General features: G+C 43.5%; 1 protein-coding gene across 9 annotated transcripts in view; it reads left to right on the plus strand.

The window, feature by feature from the left end:
* Znf827 (zinc finger protein 827) overlaps window positions 1–21,605 on the plus strand; it is a 176,209-nt gene that overhangs the window by 62,717 nt on the left and 91,887 nt on the right. For all 9 annotated transcript variants that reach the window (XM_027404893.2, XM_027404894.2, XM_027404898.2 and 6 more), the window contains exon 5: window positions 2,928–3,161. In XM_027404893.2, the coding sequence (XP_027260694.1) occupies window positions 2,928–3,161 (234 nt within the window). The remainder of the gene's footprint in view (window positions 1–2,927; window positions 3,162–21,605) is intronic.

The raw sequence follows: 21,605 nt of genomic DNA on the forward strand, positions 1-21,605 counted from the left end.
GCACACAAGCACCTAGGTTTACTAGCCCCAGCTTTGCATAGTTACAGTTGTGAGGCCTGGAGATGTTCCTCCAGCTCTTGGAGGAAACATCTTTTTGCAAATATGCTAAGCCATTCAAACTGATGGTCTGAAGTACAGATGCTAAGAAACCGTGGGAAATGACACTTTTTTACCATGGTAGCTGGGTACACTAATGGTGTACGAGTAACAACCTTAGAAGAATAGTCACGATACCTGGTGGAGTAGGTGCCTGGGATTGGAGTGATTCTGCTTCTGAGGCATCCCACTGATCTTTAAGCCTAGCAATGATATCCTTTTGAAAAGTTTTAATCTCCTTAATCATAAAAGATTTCAAGTATGTTAGTGAATCTGTAAATTGTTCTAACTGCTCATCTACATGTTTTTCTAGGTCTTTTATACGATCATCCTTAGACAGCGTCTGGATGGCATGGAAATTGCCTTCTAGGTATTGGAGTCTAGATTTGAGGTCATGATTTGTTGATTTTGAGTCCTCAGCAATCGACCGTATGGACCTATGTAATCTGTCAGCCCTGTATTGTAAATTATCTTCCAAACATTCAAATCTAGACTCAAACTTCTGATCTGCTACCTTGGATGCTTTAATGACTGATTGAATGGCATTGTCCAATTCTTTAACCCTATGTTGGGTATTTTGTACTGTTGTATCTAGTTGATGAGTAACATTGTCTATCTGAGTTTCTAGCTGGCTATAGATATTCTTTAGCTGGTCATGGTCTTCTGACAGCCTAGCCTCTAAGGCCTCAGACATGGAGGATCTCTCTGTGTTTATCTTATCATAAATATGTTGTATCTCATCAGACAGCTCTGTCTTTAGTGTATTGGACATAGAGCCAAGCTTATCATCCAATTTTTGTTTCACTTGCTGTACAATTGTGGTCTGACCTAATCGTAAAGCTGTTATTTCCTGCAAGCAGGTGGTGAGGTTATCCTTATCCCTATTCCTGTGTCCTCTGGCTAGTAATACTATTTGTACTAGCAAGCTAATTGCCATTATGGCATATAGGCCAGTAATTGGCACATTAACATCCTCCTCAAACAGTGAATTTACGTAATAAGCAAAAATATTACCAATTTTAGCAAATGATAAATATTTTGCCATAATTTTACCTGATTTCTACTCCAGATGTAGTAAATATATTTGATCAGCAGGTAGCACAGGCGTTTAGTTATTCCGAGGTGTTTGGCAGCGGTCGGTCAGCGGTGGAGAGAGGTCATAAAAGCGGCTGCGCTTATCTTAGAGAGTATACGGCCTTGTGGCTACAACCATTGAAACAGATTCGGGCTTTCCCGCAGGCCAGGGGAAGCCACAGCTGAAAGCGGAGGCCTACCTGGACTCTAGGCAGCTAGAAACTGTCTCTGAGCTGGGTGGATGGTTCTGAGCAGCTCAGCAGCAGTGGGTCGGCTGCTAGCCGGGAACGCCTGTGGAGAGTGGGTGCTTTCCGGGCCTAGGCGGCGGGCCCGATGGAACCCACAGCCTGTCCCAAATGGGGTGTGGGTTTCCAATATCCCACTTCTGACACCAGATATAGTAAGAAATTACCAATACGGAGTCAGGTAGAAATATAAGGGTATTTAATAGGGAAAAGCCTTACTTACAGAGCGAACCAGCCAGCCGGTGGTAGTCTGTACAGCAAGAAGCAAAGAGAGACCGAAACCGAAAACGCAGTCCCCCTACTCACTCTGACCACGCCCTCACAAGCCCTCAGGTACTCTTGTAGCCAGCCCCTAAGAAGGCGTGGCTACAGCTTCCCCTACAGTAGTATATCGGACCAGGACTGTGTTAGTTTTGGGGGCTGATTTTCTCGTTCTCGTTTGCTAAGATGGGACAAGCTAAGCTCTTTCTAAGAAGAGCTGATAAGAACACAGATGAGGATGAAACCAAAAAACAAACGGATCCTGTGTGGCACAGCCACTATTAGCACTACATGGGTATTTGAGTGGGGGGCAGTGTGACAGGCGGGGAGCTGCCTATTGTCCATGGCCTATTCTGTGTGGTGTGCCTAGGAGAAAGCCAGTACAGAGTAGCCAGCCCACAGAAACCACCCCATGACAGGCAGGTTAGCTTTGTTCTAACTATGCTTTCCATGCCAGCTGCCAATGGTTTCAAAAAACGGAAAAAAAAAAAAAGGGGGAGGGCAACAGTGGACAAATTTGGAGTTTGGGTCATAGCCACATGAATTTCTTAGTTCCGACAAATGAATGGTGATGAAGATGCCACTCTTAGGGAAGTCTATGTGGAAGCTCTTAGAGCTGTCCTTGCAACTGTTCTGTAGATCTAAAATTGTTCCAAAGTATTAAAAAAAACAACAAAACTCGTATTTCACATGAAGATGACCTAGGCGCTGTAGGCATAGGTTCACTCATGGTGACAACACAAAGTATATGGCTGCTGTGCTTAGAGTCTATTGTAATAGTGTGGGAATAATGGATCTTTAGTCCTGCTTTTCTTTCTGGCAGATTCGACATTCTTACCTTTCCACCCACCCCAGGGGTTGTTTTAGATAGTGCTGCTGACTCCTATTTTTATTTCAATATTTGATAGCAGAATAATTCGTGAGCCACTGTTTAACGATAGAATTAGTTGGAGGACGTGCTAAGAGGTAGCAGCAGGTCAAGGGAAGAAGTTTAGAGAAACTAAGGAGAAAATGCCCGCATGCGTTATGCAGACAGCACTTTGAAAACACCCCAGGTTTAATATATGCTGAAGCTCACACCCAACTGAGGCCAAGGCTCGTGGAGTGTGCTGTCTAAAGGTGCAGTACTGTGCTCAGGGCCTAGCTTGTTTGGTCACTTTGTGGCCCCTCCAGCTGTTAAGCACAAGGTAAAGGGTGGGCAACTTAGCGGGGGAGTGGAGAGATATAACCTTTTTTCTTATTTTTTGACAGCTGCAAACCACACGGAGCCTATGAATCTTAATTTTAAAGTGAAGGAGGAACCCAAGGAAGAGGAATCCCTAAGCGCACCTTTGCCTCGGTCCAGTTATGTGTTCAGCCCGGAACCGGAAGTGGCGACCCCTAACCTCTCCGAGGACCCACTGACGCCCCAGGAAGGCAAGGGCAACGTGCCAAGGCGGGACATGTCTGTTAAAGCTGCCTCAGAACTCCTCATGAAACTCTCAGGTACCCAACAGATTCTCAAATCTTTCCATTCTGGTCATTTCACGTGCAAGCCGACCGGAGCGCTTCCTGCATGGCTTATGATTAACCGGATGGTGATGGTAGCGTGAAAACGGTGAAGTTAAGGAATGATCAGGTCGTTGGCTTCAGTTCCTATGTTACATGCATGAGTTTCTTCGTTTCTATCTCTCGGTGCTGTAGCTATCTAGACATTGGCTTCAGTTCCTGTGTTCGATGTGAGTCTGTTCGTTTCTCCTTGTGCTGTACCTATGTAGATACAGCTTTCTATTTCTGAATATTATTAGAGATGGTTAGAAAACACTACTGGCCTCTGAGATGATCTAGACCATGGCTTTAAGTGGATTCGAACAGTATCCACAGGATTTCTTCTAATTGATCACAATACCTTTTCTTAAGAGAAGATCCTGTGTCTTTTATGCATTTATACTATATTCTTTAAGGATTATTAAAATATTTTACTTGATGAGCAGTTGGGGTGGCACTCAAAGCAATTACCAACAGAGTAGCAATGAGTGATTTTGGGAATAGAGAACTTCCTGATGTAATGTTACAAAAATTAACCTGTTCTTAAGATGAATGAATATCTAATATCTAAATGTAATCTCAACTTACTGGCTATAAGAAAAATGGGCTATAAACTGAAGCTAGTTATTTGGATTTTTTGGTAGCAGTATCTACCTGGTCCTCTGCAACAGGTAGAAAATTTAGTGTCTTGGGTGACTGGGTATGACTTTCAGAACATGGAAGAAAAAGCTGTATTGGTAATCACACCTGTCAAGTCATAGCTATATTCAGTTCGATGCCTCCTGAAGGTAATTTTTTAGGAGCTGTTTGAAGTGCTAATATGAATCAAAAGCTGTTTTTCGTTGGGAACTTGCTGTGCTTGGAGGATGAAAGCAAGAACTGCCTTAGCAGGACTCCTCTGTGATCTGTAATTTCATCAGCAATTCTGATGGTGTTCCTGGTTTACTAGTAGGTTGGAAAGTAAGAAATTAATAGTGATTTACTTAAGAGTCAGCATATCAGAACAGTTGAAATTCCTGTGTCTGCCAGTTGGTGGGGTTAATAATTCTTGTTTTTGATGTTAATCCAAAGCACACTGGGATTTGAGGAGAACATGATTTATCTAGTGTAAAGCATGATGGAATCACTGTGGTCTTACTTAACTCCTTTTTCCCAGACTTTGCAGTGATGCTGTAGTAATGTATCTTACATTGATGGAGGTCTAGCATGATCCCAAAGCTGGGAAGCTGAAACAGTCATGGTAGAACCCATATAATTTAGTGTATTTGTGTCTTCCTACTGTGCCAAATTATCTCAGTGATACAGTCATCTCTCTTTTGTTACTGTTCAGTCAGTCCAAAGAGGTCACCCACCTCTCTTGTTCTCCCTGAGGTAGCTCTCCCAATACAATGGCTTAAACTGTCTTTCCCCGGTGATACCTGTGCCCTCCTTGACAGTAGATTCTGCCAGCTAATATTGCTGTTTCGAAATACTATGTAGCTGCTATCGAGAGCAGAGAAGGCTGGTACCACACTGAACGAGATTGTGAAAGTGTTGAATGAGATTTCAGGGCAGATGTTCTTTAAGGAAAATATTTTATCTTCATCCCTTTGGATGATGCTATTTGAGAGATGGAAATAGAAAACTATTTTCTAGATAATAATGAGAACCCCCAAGAGAGAAATGCTGTCATGAACATCTAATGATATTTGTGGGCAATGAAGGCTCTAAGTGTGTGCATTGACTTTTACTGAGTGTATGTGCAGTGGGGGTTAACGATAGCTGAATGAATGGTACTGTTTCTGAAGGGCAACCATGCTTCATAATGTGGAAATAAACTTTCATGAAGACTGATAACTGTTTTCTTCCCTGAAAAATTTCTACATAGACAAGACTTGGGTCAAGGTTACATACATCCAAATTCCTGCGTTTCTGTGCTCTCATCAGCAGTGTTTGAGACTGTGTTCTTTGAGTGCATTGATACCATTTCTCTTAATTTCATGAGCAGGTCAGGTGGCCATTGAAATAATTACCAAGTGAATTAACAGTAAGAGACCTTTAAGACTAGAGAATTTCCTGTTATCCCTAGTGGGATTATATCGTCAGTTGCATGCCCTAAAGATGGCTGTAATTTTTTTTTTTTTTTTTTTTTGAGGCAGTTTCTCTTGTAGCTCTGTAGACCATGCTGGCCTCAAACTCACAGAAATCTGTCTCCCAAGTGCTGGAACTAAAGGTGTGTGCCACCACTGCCCAGCTGATGCCTGTAATTTTTTACCATTATCTAAATGTGGCCTTTACCTGTCCAGTGTAAGAAAGATAAGCAGTGGGATCCATATGGTCAGGTCAGCATTGCTTTCTTAAGTCCTAAATTGGGTGAGTGGGGTAAAAACAAATGTCTTCTCATTCCAAAGCCATGAGATAAGAGGTTCCTTTCGTAGGGGTGAAGTGGATATTAAACTCTGTGAAGAGATACATGCCTGTAATTCCAGTATGCAGGAGCAGGAGACTGAGGTAGTATTGTGAGTCTGAGTACACCCCCCCACCAAAAAAAGTAAATAGACGGCCCAATAAGAAGTCTTAAGTTCTCTGTCCTTAAGATACCATTTTAACCGTTTGAACAGTCATGCCCTGAAAGACACCCAAGTAAGGGACAATCAGCACCTTCTTATTACCTTGCAGACAAAAGTAAGTATCCACTTCCCAAAACCAGTACAGTACCAGGGTGGCCTCCAGAGTCTTATTCTTGGCATTCTGTGGGCAGCTGTCCTTGTATCTTCTCACCTTGCACAATCTCATGCATAGACTCTTTCATTTTCTGCAAAATCCTTTGGTCAGAATGAACCTGTGTGAAACACCTTTAGCAGTCCCTTCTTAGCCAGTGCGGGGTACACATTCAGGGACGCTAGTGTATGTCTAAAACTGCAGAGAGCACAGAATCCTATAAAGTCCCACCGCATACATTCTAACTTATGGTTAGGCATAGTAAGAAAATAGCAAATACAGCAATTTCTTTTGTTTGTTTTTTGAGACCTGGTCTCACTATATAGTCCTGGCTGGCCTGGAACTCACAGAGGTCTGCCTGCCTCTGCCTCTAGAGTGCTGGGATTAAAGGCATCTACTGCCCTGCCTGGGTACAACAGTGTATTACAATACAAGTTGTTCAAATCTATAAATAGTTTGTTGTGGAATTATCATTTACTATTTTGGGAACTTGATTGACGGTAATAACTGGCAACCATGGAGGGTGAAACCTGGATAAGGTAGGAAGATGACAGTATTATTGTAACAGTAGTGTTTCTGTTTTGATTCAAAGAACAGCTAAGGAAAGGGTTTTCTTTTTCTCTTTCCTTAGATATGTTTTTAGTGAATTAACAGAATAAATTAGTCAGTGATTTGGGTTGTCTCCTGTTTCCATGTTTAAATTAGCTCATGCTCATTCCACAAGGATAAATGATGGGCACATGGTCCAGTCACACACACATCCCATTAGGCTTCCCATGTGGAGAAACCTGTGCAGGAAGGGTGCTTTCTAGTTGGATACTTAGGTTCTCTGGGGAAACACACTGAGCTAGGACCAGCTAACCCTCCCATGGCCTGTGTGTTGAGAATTTTCTTCTTTACTATGCTTTCCATCCCCTTCCCAGTGGTTAATTGTGGAGTTGAGTGTATGACAGTAAATTGATATCCGCTTTGAGGAAATGACTGGATGTCATGACTACCTGTTGTGTGACACACAGCAACTCAGACCATCAAACTTCTCTGCTAAGCCTATGCTTTGCCAAAGCTAATTCCCCAAAACCTTATCTAAAGAGGCCAACATTTCAAAGTTTAGCGCTGAGGGTTACTCATTAGACATGTTGGTACTGATTTGGTCTGTTGACCTTGTTAACTTATATCATAAATGTGGTCACAGACGTGACGTATGCTCACTGCTGTGCTTTGAGAGAAGTAGGTAGGTTCAAAGAGATAAGCAGAGACTGCCTTTCTCTTTCTGGAATTGCATGTTGAATAGGAATGCACATGTAGAATGTACCATGGACAGTTGGACAAACCTAAAGGACCAGTTAAGAATGATGTTTAAACCGGGCAGTGGTGGCACACCCCTTTAATCCCAGCATTCAGGAGACAGAGGCAGTTGGATCTGTGTGTGATCAAGGTCCCCCTGGTTTACAGAGCTAGTTCCAGGATAACCAAGGCTACACAATGAAACCTTGTGTTAAAAACAAAACAAAACAAAACAAACAACCACAAAACAAAGACATTTAAAATGAAAATTCTGGGGCTAGAGAGATGGCTCATTGGTTACAAACATAAACTAAGGATAAGAGTTTGGTCCTATCAGATCCAGGGGAACCTGGCACCTCTGGCCTCCACAGGTACCTGCACTTACATCCAATACCCCTTCTTTTGCCGCCTGTACACATAGGTACACATAGGTGTATCTTTAAAAAGAAAAGAAGAATTACTCCAGGCTGTGGAAGTGACTCATTAGTTAAAGACCTTTCTAAGTAAGCTTGGGGATCTGAATTCTGATCCCCTGATCCCATGGAAAAGCCGGCCATTGCAACGCACCTCTCTCGTCCCAGCACTGGGAGGCCAAGACAGGAGCATCCCTGAGGCCAGTCAGTCTAGCCAGGCGTTGAGCTTCAGGTTCAGTGAGTGTTCTTGTCACAAAAACTAAGATGAACTGTGATGGAAGGCATCAGATGACAATCTGGCTTCCACATTTGTTTTCATTGGCGCGCGCACGCATGTGTGTGTGTGTGTGTGTGTGTGTGTGTGTGTGTGTGTGTGTGTGTGTGTGTGTGGTTTAAGGATGTCTTTGGAAGCCAGACCCCCTGGAGGTGATGGTTATAAGCCACCCAAAGTGGGTTCTGGGAACTGGACTCTAATCTTCTGCTAGCACTCTTACCCTCTGGTCTGTCCCTCCAGCCTTGGTCTCTTTTCTTTACAAGCCATACAGCCTCTGATTTTCTTTTTATGAGCAATAGAAAATAAACTGATCCTAGGTAAACCTGAGAAAGATCAAGTTTTAAAGTAGTTTATTCTCTGAGATGGGCTCAAGTGAACAGGAAAGGACACAAAGATTGACTTCCTCCACAGTTTTATTGGGGGCCCTTTGCCAATAAGTGTTAGAAGTCCCCTTCAGGTAGTTAGCAAGAAACAAAGGCAATAGAATGTGCAGGCCTGGCAGTGGCTTATGGGTCCCAGGTAGGATGCAGCAGGTCCTCAGAACCCAGGAAGCCCCTCCTCTCCCTGCACCTCTCTTGGCAGATAGGCTACCTTTGCTGCTCAGTCCAGAGGGGGGAAGCAACCATTGTCAACAGCTTTTGAGGTTACCCTTCGTCTAGAAGAACAGCCAGATAGCCTTCTTGATCCCAGTCTCAAATTCTAGCAGACTTCCTCAGCTCAGATGGGAGCCCACCAGTGGACACTTGGGTGTCTAGAGGTAAGGGAAGGGCCTGTTGGCAACATGTCTGCTGTCTGTCCTTTCAGCCTGTAAGACTGTGTCTCCACAGAAGAATGTTCAGAAATGAGTCTTTGCTGTCCCAAGAAGGGACAGGAACCAAGAAAATGCAGCAACATGCATACTACCCCAGACTTGGAGGAACAGGTCTACCAACTGCAGTTATTTCAGCACTGAATGTAAATGTTCTTAAGCCTCTGAACCATTTTCCTTTCCAATCTGGTAGAGGCTCAGTGGAAGCCTGCCCACCCAGGCCGTGGCCTGGCCAGCCCCAACTCTCAGAGCCGCTAGGGCATCAGAGACTCCTGAGGCCTGCTGGGGACTTAGCTGATGAAGTCCTTATAGCTCTGAGAGTGACGGCCCAGCAGCCTGTGTTTTGAAAGCTTTCCAGGTGACTCTGACAGCTGAAGCTGTAGCCTAGTGTGCCGAGAAAGTGGCTAGAAGAGTGAGTTTGGGCCATCTGAAAAGAACAAACGCTTCAGGTTGAAAGCTGACGGGGACAAAGCTCTGTTAAATGTCCCCATTTCCTTTAGAAAAAAAAAAAAAAAAACTACTTCTCTAGTGAGTCCTTTAATTAATTATGAAACGATGGCATCTATAGACTCTTTTTGAAGAAGGACAGGTATACCTGATAAATCAAGATCATGTTGCTCGGGAGCCTCAGATAATGTCACTTCCTTCATGTCCATTACAGTTAAATTTCTGAATTACTCCCGGGCATGTTGGTGTGGTTTTTGAAGAAAGTTTCTCTACATCACTCCAAACATCATCAAACCCATGCTGTAGACTTTCCTGCTGTGAAGAATTTCTTGAGAAAAATGAGAGATTTTAGCTAAATTAATTTTCAGACTGAAAACAGTTCACTCTTCTACCTGCTATTTTTTCTTTGAAAAGTAGCACTACTTTTCTAGTAAACTTTTATTTATTCTTTTGTCTTTTTGAGATTTTCATGCATGAGTACACTGTATATACATGTAGCATACTTTAAGCAATGTGTCTTTAGTCAGTTAGCTGTTCTTCATTATAACAAATAAATGACATAGCCAGCTTACAAAGGGGAATGGTTTACTTTGGCTCAGGATTGGAAGTTCTACTCCTTGAGTAATCAACCCCATTGCCTGGGGCCTGAGGTGAGCCAGCAGCTCACTGTGGCAAGTGTTTCCACGAGTATAGTCAGGAAGTAAAAGCGAGGGAAAAGAGCCCAGGGTCTCATGGTCACTTGGGAGGGCACACCCCCAATGGTCCGAAGACGTCCTCTAAGTTCTCAGCTGCTTAAGTATCCCCTCAACAGTGGCGCCATGTGCAGGGGTGCCAGCCTTTAACACAGGTGTCGGACATGTGCAAGATGTAAGCTAGAATATTCTGTGGCATCAGTAATAATTTATAGAATGAAAATTATGTTTTATTTCATCATCACAAAATTTGCCTTCATCCAGCTCACAAGTTGCTTAATTGAGTAGTGGAGAAGACAGAGACCTTTCTCAAACACTTGAAATGATTTATTTATTTATTTATTTATTTGAGACAGGATTTCTCTGCATAGCCTTGGTTTTCCTGGGATTCACTCTGTAGACCAGGTTGGACTTCAGGTCTCAGAGCTCGTCCTACCTCTGCCTCCTGAGTGCTGGGACTAAACGTGTGTGCCACTTAACCCAGTCCTAAAACATTTTTTAAACCTAATTTTACATAGTTCCTATGCTTCCACTTGCCTGCAAAAGCCACCTGTGGCTGAGGTGATGTCAGCAGACCTGTGTAAAGTGTTAAGGGCTGGGCTGGGGACGTGCTGAGGAACTCTAGTGCTCAGAAGGAGCACATGTTCCGTCCCCCGAGGCTGCAGGGTAGAAGGAAAGTACCAGCTCCCACAGGCTGACCTCTGACCCCCACACACATGCTCCATGGCCCAGGCACCCCCCCACAAATAAATAAGTAAATAAAAATGATGTTCAGGAGTTGAGAAATATCAATGGGAAGGCGTCTTTGTTTTTTTTTTTTTTTTTATTAATTCCTTTCACTTGTCACATTCTCAAATTCACGCTGCTGAGATATTTGACAGCAGCTCCATCTAATCAGACTCAGATTGGAAACTTTTTGATTTGCACCTTTCTGAACACATGGAGAAGTTTCTTAAATATGGCATTGTACTAGAGATGGACACATTTCAAGTTGTGCTTTAGAGATGGTTCCATGTTGTTGGTTCTTGGTGTTTTGTTTTGTTTTGTTTTTAATGCTATCTCAATAAAAACAGCCTTTTACTGAGCCAGGTGTGGCTGTCTGGGCCTATAAGCATAGTTCTCTGGAGGGAGGCAGAGACAAGATGCAGAAAGATCACAAGGTTTTGGCCAGCCTGGACACATGGCTCCTTCAGTGAAGTGAGGACATGACTTTGACCCCAGAACCCACATAAGCACAGGTGTTTTGGTCTGCACTTGGTATCCAAGCACTGGGGATGTGGAGACAAGGGAATCCCTGCGACTCAGTGGCCAGCCAGCATTGCCTACAGTGATGAGTCAGTGAGAGACCCTGTCTCAAAAACAAAAGGGTGGAGGTTGTCCTCTGACCTTAACATAAACACCACACACCCCAACTCTTTATGATTCATGTATGGTAGGTAACGTTTGGTCAACTGAAGTATGTGACTTTGATGATGTTTGGTCTAGTTGAAACTATGTGATCATAACATATCTAATTCCAGAATACTTCCCTTGTCCTTAGAAGAGACTCCATACATAGCAGTGGTCACCATCCCTGCCTTCACTGTCTCAACCTAGGCAACCATCAGCTGGTCTGTCCTCAGTTTTGATAGATTTGCTTACTCAGGACACCTTATATGAATGAATTCACGTACTCTGTAGTCTTTTATAGTCTGACTTTTCAGCATGTTTCCATGGTCCATCAATTAATTCTGTTTTTCAAATAGCATTTTATTGATTTTGGGAGTGGGGACCCCTGATGTGGAGGTCAAAAGACAACTTGTGGGAGTTGTTGGTTCTCTCAACGCAGTGAGTTGAGGGACCCAACTCAAGCTACCGTGCTTGGTGGCAGGCATCTTTACCTGTTGACTTTTCATAGTGGTTTCTCCATATCCATTCTGTATTCCTTTTTATGACTGGATATTGACAGTTGTATAGATACATTGTATTTTCTTTATCCTTTAGTGGAGACATGGTTTGTGTCCTGGTCTTTGCTGTTGTGGATGTTCCTGCACAGGTTTCCGTGTGGACTTCCAGTTTGAATCTTCTTAGGTATATGCAAGGTATATTAAGTACTGTGTAATTGATGGGTTAAATTGGAGCTCCTTTTAACTTTTTGAAGAAGTGCCAAATGTTCTTTTCAAGGCAACAACAGCATTCTTTATCCCTTGTAGTAATGCATGAAGTTTCGATTTCTTCATATCCTTATGAAAACTTGTTACCATCTTTTTAATTGGAACCACCATAATGGCACAACCTAGCAATTTCACTATGGTTTAGATTTATGTCTTCCTAGTGAATGATGATATTTGACACAATTCCACATGCTACTAATACTTGAATATCTTCTTTGAAGAAACCTGTGTTCAAGTTCCTTGTCTACTTTTTACTCAGGTTATTTTTGGTTTTGCTTATTTGTTTTCTGATGTGTTCAAGTTTCTCATATTCAGAGAGATGAATGGCAGATTGCTTTTCCTGACTTTGGTGGGTGTTCACGATAGCTTTTCTCACAGAACAGAAGTGCTTACATTTGGTAGAGTCCGGCTCAGCTTTCATTCTTTTTGTTGCTTCTCATCACCGTTATAGTTCCTGTAATTCTAAAAATTAAATAATGCAGAGTTGTTAGTACTAAAAGGAAAACCCATCTTCACTTGTATTAGCAGAGTGTCATTTAATTTGCAGGGATATTAAGCCTATGAAACCTAATTTATTGAATTATGCCTACCCAGTTAAGTTGACCTCTCTAATTTTTGATTTGTGTTTTAGCGTTTCACTTCTTGACTCCACCTTCACATATATGTATGTGTGTATGTATGTATGTATTAAGTGTGTATGTAAGTAAGTACCTGAGTACACCCAGATGTACTCACACAGTCCATAAACTGGTGACTAAATCTAAATAAGGAATTATAGTTTTAAAATCATCTGTCAACTCAGAAGTGGGGCAAAATGGAATCTCACACATATATTTTATATAAATATGGAACAAATTACTTTAACGAGATGAATACTTGATGTGTTTCGATATGCAAAGATTTGGTTTCTTGCAGGGCTAGAGACCCTGGTGAGCTCAGAGGGCACACAGTGCCATTATTATTCTGTCCATTTGAGCAGACTGAGTGAGAAGTCGCTGTCTGCAGCCCTGGGAGGCTGTCCCCCTCTCAGCTAAAAGGAAAGAGGGAGAACCCTGTTTATACAGCCAATCTCCTTCAGCCTTTGGCCAGAAGAGACCTACTGTTACTTTATAATTCTGTTATTTTATAATCCTTACAGTTTCTTAGACTTCTGTAGCCAAATAGCTGTTGTCGCCTGCTGTACCCCCACAGTAGGAGAGCTTTGCAAGCTCAAGCCCCCAGGCCTGTAGTCAGCATCTCCTTCCCCCCTTTGAGCCCCTGCTCCTCTGGCCACCCTTTATGCTTTCTTAACCAGCTTCCTCCTGCCTCCCACACTGAAGCCTGGATTCAGAAAGTCCAGACTCAAAAGGGCTCTTGTTTTATTATCATTTCCTTCTTGCATAGCTGCATATGTTAATAGAGCCACGGAAATTTGTATTGGCTGGTGTTCCCAGAAACCAGGCAAGCCCTCTGCAAGGAATTTCATAGGCTACGCCTTCATGTTGGATGCCTTTTCTGTTTGGCTGTCTCTGAACTGGGTCAGACTGGAGTCTGGATACTGAGAGATGGGATAGGATTGCTCGTAGGGGTAGGGGTTGTTGGGTGGGGCCTACAGTTCTTCCTGTGGGATAGTGAATAAAATATCTAGGAAGTGTGTTCGTAGGCTAACGTCCCTGCTTGCATACTGTTTTCTGTATACCTGGAATAGATGACATCATTTTACCGCCAACAAACAAGCCACTGGCAGCTGCTTTCTTATGGGCAGCGCTAAGCAGAGCGTAGTTTCCTGAGGTCTCTGATTGCAGTATAGATGATTATACCTGAGTAACGACAGTGCTGGCGTTCTCCTTTTCAGAGGCTGCCTGGGCAGAACCTTGGTCTGGTCCTAGTTGTATGATTCCTTTCCTACCCAGCTTCCAGCCTTTACCCCTGCATGTCACTCCAGAGATAGTCCTGTGAGGGGGAGCCGAATCCTTATTTTCTTCAATGAGACCAGAACATTCTCACTGTGCATCAGTTTTTCTTCCCACTGCCACGTTAACCTTTCGCCTTTAGCTTATTCATGTTAAAGAAGGGGAAGATCTGCATGTGTAATTAAACCCTGTGGATCTCATGCTCATCAGGCTACTGCTGGCATCATAGACCTACCTTGAGAAGGGAATCCTCACTGCTGAGTAGCAGGCCTTCTGCCAAGTGGCTGAGTCACCCCCAGCAGGGGCCCTTCTGAAGTCTGTGCAGGACCTTCTCTGTGCATGCTCACTCCAGAAGCTATTGCAGGCAGAGTCAGGGAGACCCTTTTCCATTGGGCAGGAGTCTGTCAATGTAGCCAAGATTGGAAAAACCCTCATGAAGAGATGATTCTTGCCTGGCTTCTGTTATTCTTTATGACAACAAATGATTTAACAGTGGTGTTTTCTCTTGGTCAAAGTGCAGGGTCTGTGGTGTTCCTTCTGAGGAGACCTTTGTCTTCCTTGCTAATAATTCTCATGTTAACTCCACCCCCTGTGTATGTTTCTCTGCACAAATCATCCTGAGTTTGTGCTGTGGCTTGATTTACTTTCCTGTTTCTAACAGCTGGAATCTGCACATTTCTTGGTTTCCTGTGGTTCACCCTGTGCTTGTGTGGCTTATCTCCACAGCTGGAGAAGTGAGAAGGCCACAGAATATATGCACAACCCGGGACAGTTTATTTCAGGTTCAAAGTCAGGTGGCGAGGGCCAGTGTTTAAAGCCTGAGTTATGAGCCATTTCCTTACTTTCCACCAGTGCCGTCAGATCCCTGTAAAGTCACCCTTGGCCTAAACATACACACACCCTTGGTTTGGCTTCCAGAAACTCTTTTGCTCGTGGTGTAGAGGGCATTCATGGAAAGACCTTGTAAAGGCTTACTGTGAGCCACACAGAGGAGGCAGAAGGTAACTAATAGCCTCTTTAGTCAGGAAGGAAGAGGGCCAGCTCAAGGACTGAGGATGGAAAGTGACATTGGATCGCCTCGCTCTGGTCTGCACATGCAGACTGGGCAGGGCACCTTCACCTCACCTTCAGGGCGGGCGGGCGGGGCCATTTCATCAGGACATGCCTTGTGTTGAGCACAATCCGTTTTGCAGTTTTGTGTTGGGCTCAGGGGGTGCTGTTTGTTGTTTTCTAAAAGCATTGTTTCTTCTAGAAAGCTCCTCGCTGACTGTTTCCTGGGCATTCCCAGAGCTGGTGTTGATTCTGTTCATGGCTGTGGTTGTTTGATTTTAGGCCTAGATAGCCCATACTCCTTCCTTGCCCTTGAGCCCTGACACCAGGGAGATCAGGACACAGGAACTAGAGAAAAAGGAAATGAAAATGAATCACTTGCATCACTTGTAAGAAGCTTTGATTTAAAAAACATTTGGGGAGGTTGTTGAAACAGAACCAGAGTTCATTACAAGGATATCCACACATTCCACATCTCCAAAACACACCAAGCCTTGGGGGACATCTGGAGCCCTCCATGTTGGAGTAGGGGCCCTGTCAGGTAAGCAAGAGCTCGTTATTTTGGGTTGTGAGAGCTTTGATTTTGTCAGAGTAGGTAAAGGTTTCTTGGGGTTCAGTGAATCCAGTCTTTAGCTCCTCTACTTATCACTGTGTTTTCCAATTCTTTTTATGGATCTTCTTTTGCAGTGGTGGCAATTTTTCTGTGAGGCCTGTGTTTCAGGACCTGGGACTCCGTAAAGACATAGATAACAGCAACAACAACACATATCTATGATCAAAATTTTAAATTACAAATTAGGCACAGAAAGATTAATGATAATAACTGATGATAAATAGAACAATTAAAGCAATATGTTATAAAGGTTACAAGAATGTGCTCTCTCTCTCTCTCTCTCTCTCTCTCTCTCTCTCTCTCTCTCTCTCTCTCTCTCTCTCACCACTTCTCTCAAAATACCATGTGCATTGTAGTTAACCTTCCTGCCAAATACAAGTAACTTAAACTTCTGGAAAGTGAAACCTAGAAAGCAGAACCTGCATTGCATTTATCCATCCATCCATCCAACCAACCATTTATTGAGTCCCTTCTTTTGTCCAAATTTAGTTCTGTACACTAAAGACACAGGTAATTAAGGTGATTCCTTCACTGGAATTCTTTTTGTATCTCACCTGCTGTTACACACACACACACACACACACACACACACACACACACACTTACTTTATTCTAGTCTCCGTGTTGTCACAGGATGCACTGTGAGCTACCCTCTGGATCATGAGTAGCAGCCCCCAGCTGACCGATGCTGTTGGGGCAGTGAGGCCTCTCAGCAGGGGGTGCACGTGTCAGGCTCCACTACTTTTCATATTAACAAGATTAGCATACTATTATATGCTAGTGTATGTAATTATTTCAGCATGAATTAGTTGTTTTTAACACTGTCTAGGAAAAGAATTTTAAGCGATTTTCACATGCTAAAGTTTGCTAAAAACTTCCAATAAAAAGTGAGCTTCATGGTGTGGAAAGTAACTCACTTGGTGAAGTGCTTGCCTGTCAATCATAAGGACCTAAGTTTGAACCCATGCTTAAGAAAAAATAAATGTGGCTGCACCTGGTGGTGTCGCACGCCTTTAATTTCAGCACTCAGGAGGCAGAGGCAGGCAGATCTGTGTGAGATCAAAGGCCAGCCTGGTCTACATAGGTCAACCAGGGTTGCATAGTAAAGGCTCTATCTCAGAACAACCACAAACCCTGGCTATGGAGGCACAGGTTTGTAATCCCAGCTCTGGGCAGGTGGAGGCTAACATCCTGGAGCTCACTCAACCAGTGCTTCAATCTAAACCTCTGCAGGTAGTTTAGGGGTTTTTTGTTGTTGTTGTTGTTGTTTTTTCCCCTTTCTCTTTGTTTAAAAAAATGTGGTGGCACTCCAAGAACAAGAGCTGTGATTGGCCTCTGGTCTCCACTCCCAGGTGCACACATGAGCACATGCATTCCTTCACACACTGGTCCGCTCGCCCCCCAACACACACAAAGAAGGGATTTGATTAAAACCTCATTATTGAAATAAAACTTCACTTGCTCTTTATCTCTTTGGACACTAAGAAATTCTGTCCTCTTGAAAATTTGTGCCTAAACCAGTGGCCAGGCATCACAGAGGTGGCCCTTGTTTTTCAGAATTTTTTTTTTATTGCAATCAGAATTCTTTTGAATCTTCAGGAATTGTTTAAAATCAGCGTTCACAGGCATGTGTGTGCGCGTGCACATACACACACACAGAGTCACACCAGCATTCTGATACACAAAGCTCTTTTAATCCCAGTGGAGGAGGTGGGCCATTCTGAAATTTATTAAATGGCAAAGGATAATGTTTTTTAATAGCTTTAAGGTTAGGTTGCATGCATTCAGTGACATACACACCTCTGCTGCTTTTTTTTTTCTTTTGCCTTTTTGATGTGAGACAAGAAAAAGTACATTCTGGATGTTGATGAAAGGTAGGTTAATATTTTTTAAGTGAGATCATTTGGAGTATTACGAAGTGGCACATGTACAGTATAAATGCACCTCTTTAGCTAATTTCTAGTGAAATTATTAAATGAGATGAAACAAGGTGATTGAGGGAGGTTTTTGCTTTAATACCCGAATGCTCAGAGTTCAAGAGATGATGTCTGGGTTACTCCTTGTCCCCTCTGGGGTGGCAAAGCACACTCACTCGCTGAAGGAGTGAAGTATTACTTTAACTTTAAGTTAAATCCACTTAACTGAAGGATTTTAATTTTTGACTTTTATTGGGACAGAAATGAAATCAGGTGCAGAATTTGCAAGACTAGATGGATGTAATCAGGCCTGTGGTCACCAGGATCAAGTCAAAACCTTGCACTGTGGCCATGGACACTGCATGGAGCTGGTCTGAAAGCGTTTACAGTACCCATTTGCATCACCTCAGGCAGGGACCTGTGACAGTGATGAGTGGTGGTGTAGTGATGCCACTGAGGACTACTGCTATTCACAGGAGAGCAAAGCCACAGTTCTTCAAGCTGACAGAAAATAGGCTGTTCCTTGTCTCAGGGAGCCCTGGGGCTAACTAACTCTTTCTTACTAAATGTTTTATTATTATTTTGATATTTATCATTTTATTTTAGGAATATGGCAATTTTGCCTGCAGGTATGTCTGTGCAACATGTATGTGTCTGGTGCTCACAGAATCCAGAAGAGGCCATGTGATTCCCTGGAACTGAAGTTACCAATAGTTGTCAGCTGCTGTGTGGGTGCTGGGAATTGAACCCAGGTCTTCTAGAAGAGTAGTCAGTGCTCTTAGCCACTGAGTCATCACTCCAGCCCCTGAACCAAACTTTTCTAGGATATAATGGCTTCTTGCAAATTTGGAGTAATTAGCAAAATAGAGCACATGTTGCCTTTGATGTGCTTAAAAATTAATTCCAAGCTTATCTTCCACACACTCTATTTAGTTGTGAATTAGTGTGCATAGCTAATTTCTTGGATATGTGTTACTGACTTCAGGTATACTTATGATGTGGATGGGGCACAGTAGTAAATTTAATTCATATTTTTTATGATTATATTTAGAAGTCAGTTCTGATACAATATCTTTGAAATGGTTTTAGTAATCAAATGTACATGTAGGGGTTGGGTGAGAGGAGACTATAATCAGACTTAACCACTGCCATTCTAACAAAATTCTTAGTGTTTGTTTTACTATGAAGAATGGTGTCTCAATCTAGAAAAGAGTAATTTATTAATGAATAATTTGGCACAGATTTTGTTACCTTTCTCAAAAACGTTGGTTTGCCTCATTGTTTTGATCGGTTACTCTTGAATTGTTTTGAGTGGATTATAGGGTGTGTGTGTGTTTTTGTGTGTGTGTGTGTGTGTGTGTGTGTGTTTGTGTGTGTACACTGAATGTTATTTTATAGATAAGAAGTCACTGTTTTAGAAGTTTCTCCTGTATTTATAAGAACTGGAGAGAATCTTTTCTACCCCTGCTGTCCTTCATGAAGTAAGCTTCCTCTTTTCCCCTTGGAAAAGGTGGCCAGTATGTCCACCAGGGGAAGGAGGGCTCTGGTCAGAGTAGCAGAGACTCCCTGGGGGTTGGCAGCAGCCATGGACAAGCCCTTGTCTCATGTCATCAGACTTTACATTCTCAGCTTTGCCCTGCTGATAGCCCCTGTATCCTAGCTGTTGTGGCATAAACCCGAGGGAAGAGCATAGAGGAAACAAAACAGCACATAAGACCTCACAGTGAAGAAGGGTATTGTCTCAATCCACACATACTGTAGCCTTTTCCAAGGCAGAGACACTGACTGAGTCAGTGAAAAATGAAAGAGGACAGGAGTGAGCGCCAAGGCTTCAAGGTCTCCAGCCCAGCCAGGAGGACCTCACAGCCCCTCTCTGAAATTACAGGGCGAGAGAGTCAGGGCCACAGGGCCACGTATGCTTCTCCCCTCTACTGCTTCCTTCCAAGAAGGAAAAAAAAGCAAAACAAAAACACTAGCCACTTGGCATCAAATGTCTGTGAAGTTCCATTTATGCCTCCATCCTTTGGCCCCTGCTCCAGTAGATCTGGTCTTAATGGTACTCTATGCAGCCAAAAAATTCAGCCTACCTCCTCATTCCATTTGGATTTTGACATGGGCATGAAAGCAAAGCCAGGACAGTTCATCTGTATGGGATGCCAGTCTGTGCCAGGCCCCATGTGGAGATATTACCTTGTCATTTCCCTCTGGGTTCCTGGTCATTTGTTTCACCCACTTGGTGCTTTTAGTTGTATGGTAATTTACAAAAACATTAAGTTATGATCATTCTAACGGCAGGAGTCAAATTTCCTATGTGGAAGTTGTTTTTATGCCCAGACCAGACCCTCACTCAGATCTTTGAGGGTGGCAAGCTGGAGATGAAAGATTTTGTTTCACGCGTGTGTTCACCTAACCTGATTGAAGGTATCCCACACTAGAAAGAGAATGGTTTCAATGTGGTGCTGTTGGCAGTACTCCTAGAGGGTGTGTGTGTGTGTGTGTGTGTGTGTGTGTGTGTGTGTGTGTATTTTCACCTAACCTGATTGAAGGTATCCCACACTAGAAAGAGAGTGGTTTCAATGTAGTGCTGTTGGCAGCACTCCTAGAGGGTGTGTGTGTGTGTGTGTGTGTGTGTGTGTGTGTGTGTGTGTATTTTCACCTAACCTGATTGAAGGTATCCCACACTAAAAAGAGAATGGTTTCAATGTGGTGCTGTTGGCAGCACTCCCAGAGGGTGTGTGTGTGTGTTTGTGTGTGTGTGTGTGTATTTTCACCTAACCTGATTGAAGGTATCCCACACTAGAAAGAGAATGGTTTCAATGTGGTGATGTTGGCAGCACTTCCAGAGTGTGTGTGTGTGTGTGTGTGTGTGTGTGTGTGTGTGTGTGTGTGTGTAAATACAGAGGCCAGATACCAACTTCACTTGTTGTTTCTCAGGTGCTGTTCACCTTGTTTTCTGAGACAGGGTCTCTCATTGACCTAGAACTTTCCAGGTAGGCTGGCTGGCCACCGGGTCCCAGGGATTGACTGCACCTCCCTAGTCCTAGGCTTACAAGGGCATTCCACCACACTCAGGTCTTTTATGAGCATTCTGGGGATCAAGCTCAAGTCCTGGTGTTTGAAAAGCAAGTGTTTTCCCAATGGAGCCACCTCCTGGCTGGGGGGAAGAAATCCCCCAAAGCAGCTATTGTGATGGTGTTGTGTATAGCCTAGAGAAGGGACAGGCAGTCAGTGCTGCTGGTTTTACCCCCTTTCCATCCATCCTTTTATGCAGCAAGTTTGCAGTGTGTGCATTTCTGGCATCAGGGAAGGGAGATTAGCAGTACGCCTCTACTGTACCTGGCCTCAGGTAATGCTTGTGATAGACACACACCAGACATGCGAGCTACACTGGCCCTGTGCTGATTAACGAGTATCAAAGGTGGGGAAGAGCTACACCCTTCTGAGACCTCAGGCCAGAGGGGAGCACGCCTGTGAGAGAATTCACTGTGGTAGGTGGTCTGTGTAGAGCCTGTAAATCTAGGACAGTGGAGAGAAAATGCCAGTCGGGAAGACATAGGGACTTCTGAAAAGGGGTTTGCAATCTGAGTTCATTTCCTCTTTCAGATATTTAAGAAGGAAAGAACACAGAAAGCATGCTATAAAACGCTATAAGAGCATGCAGACTTGTGGAGCAAGGCCAAGAGGAGGCTGTGAGGGTAGGCTGTGGCTTTTGTAGCATAGGATAGGAGTCATCATCTATCATCTGGGTGCGTGGCCAAGGGCAGAGTGCAGCCAGATGATGAGCCGCTGGGAAATGGGGTGCCGTTTGTCTGCTGCCTGTTCCCCTGGCTTTTCTTCCTCCTCCTGATAGTAGGTGGTAACAATCCTAGCTCATGCCCTGTCTCTGCTTGTGATCCTTTGCAGATCTCATGTAGTCCCGTGCTCTCAGCTGAGTTTCCATCTCTCCATCAGGAATGTCCCCTTCCTGCCTGTAAGCCATCACCATCTCCTTCCCGAAATCTTCATCTTCCTGATCAGGCAAAGCAGGACTGAAAGCATTCCTCCATATTTCTCCCTAGCTCCACCCATTTTGTCTGGTTCCTTGTTCCTGTTAACACTGCCATCCAAATCTTAAAGGCCTAAAAGCCTTACCTGCCCCTTGTCCAGTTCTTGACCAAAGC

The sequence above is a fragment of the Cricetulus griseus genome, chromosome 3 (assembly GCF_003668045.3).
Source record: "Cricetulus griseus strain 17A/GY chromosome 3, alternate assembly CriGri-PICRH-1.0, whole genome shotgun sequence".
NCBI lineage: Eukaryota > Metazoa > Chordata > Mammalia > Rodentia > Cricetidae > Cricetulus > Cricetulus griseus.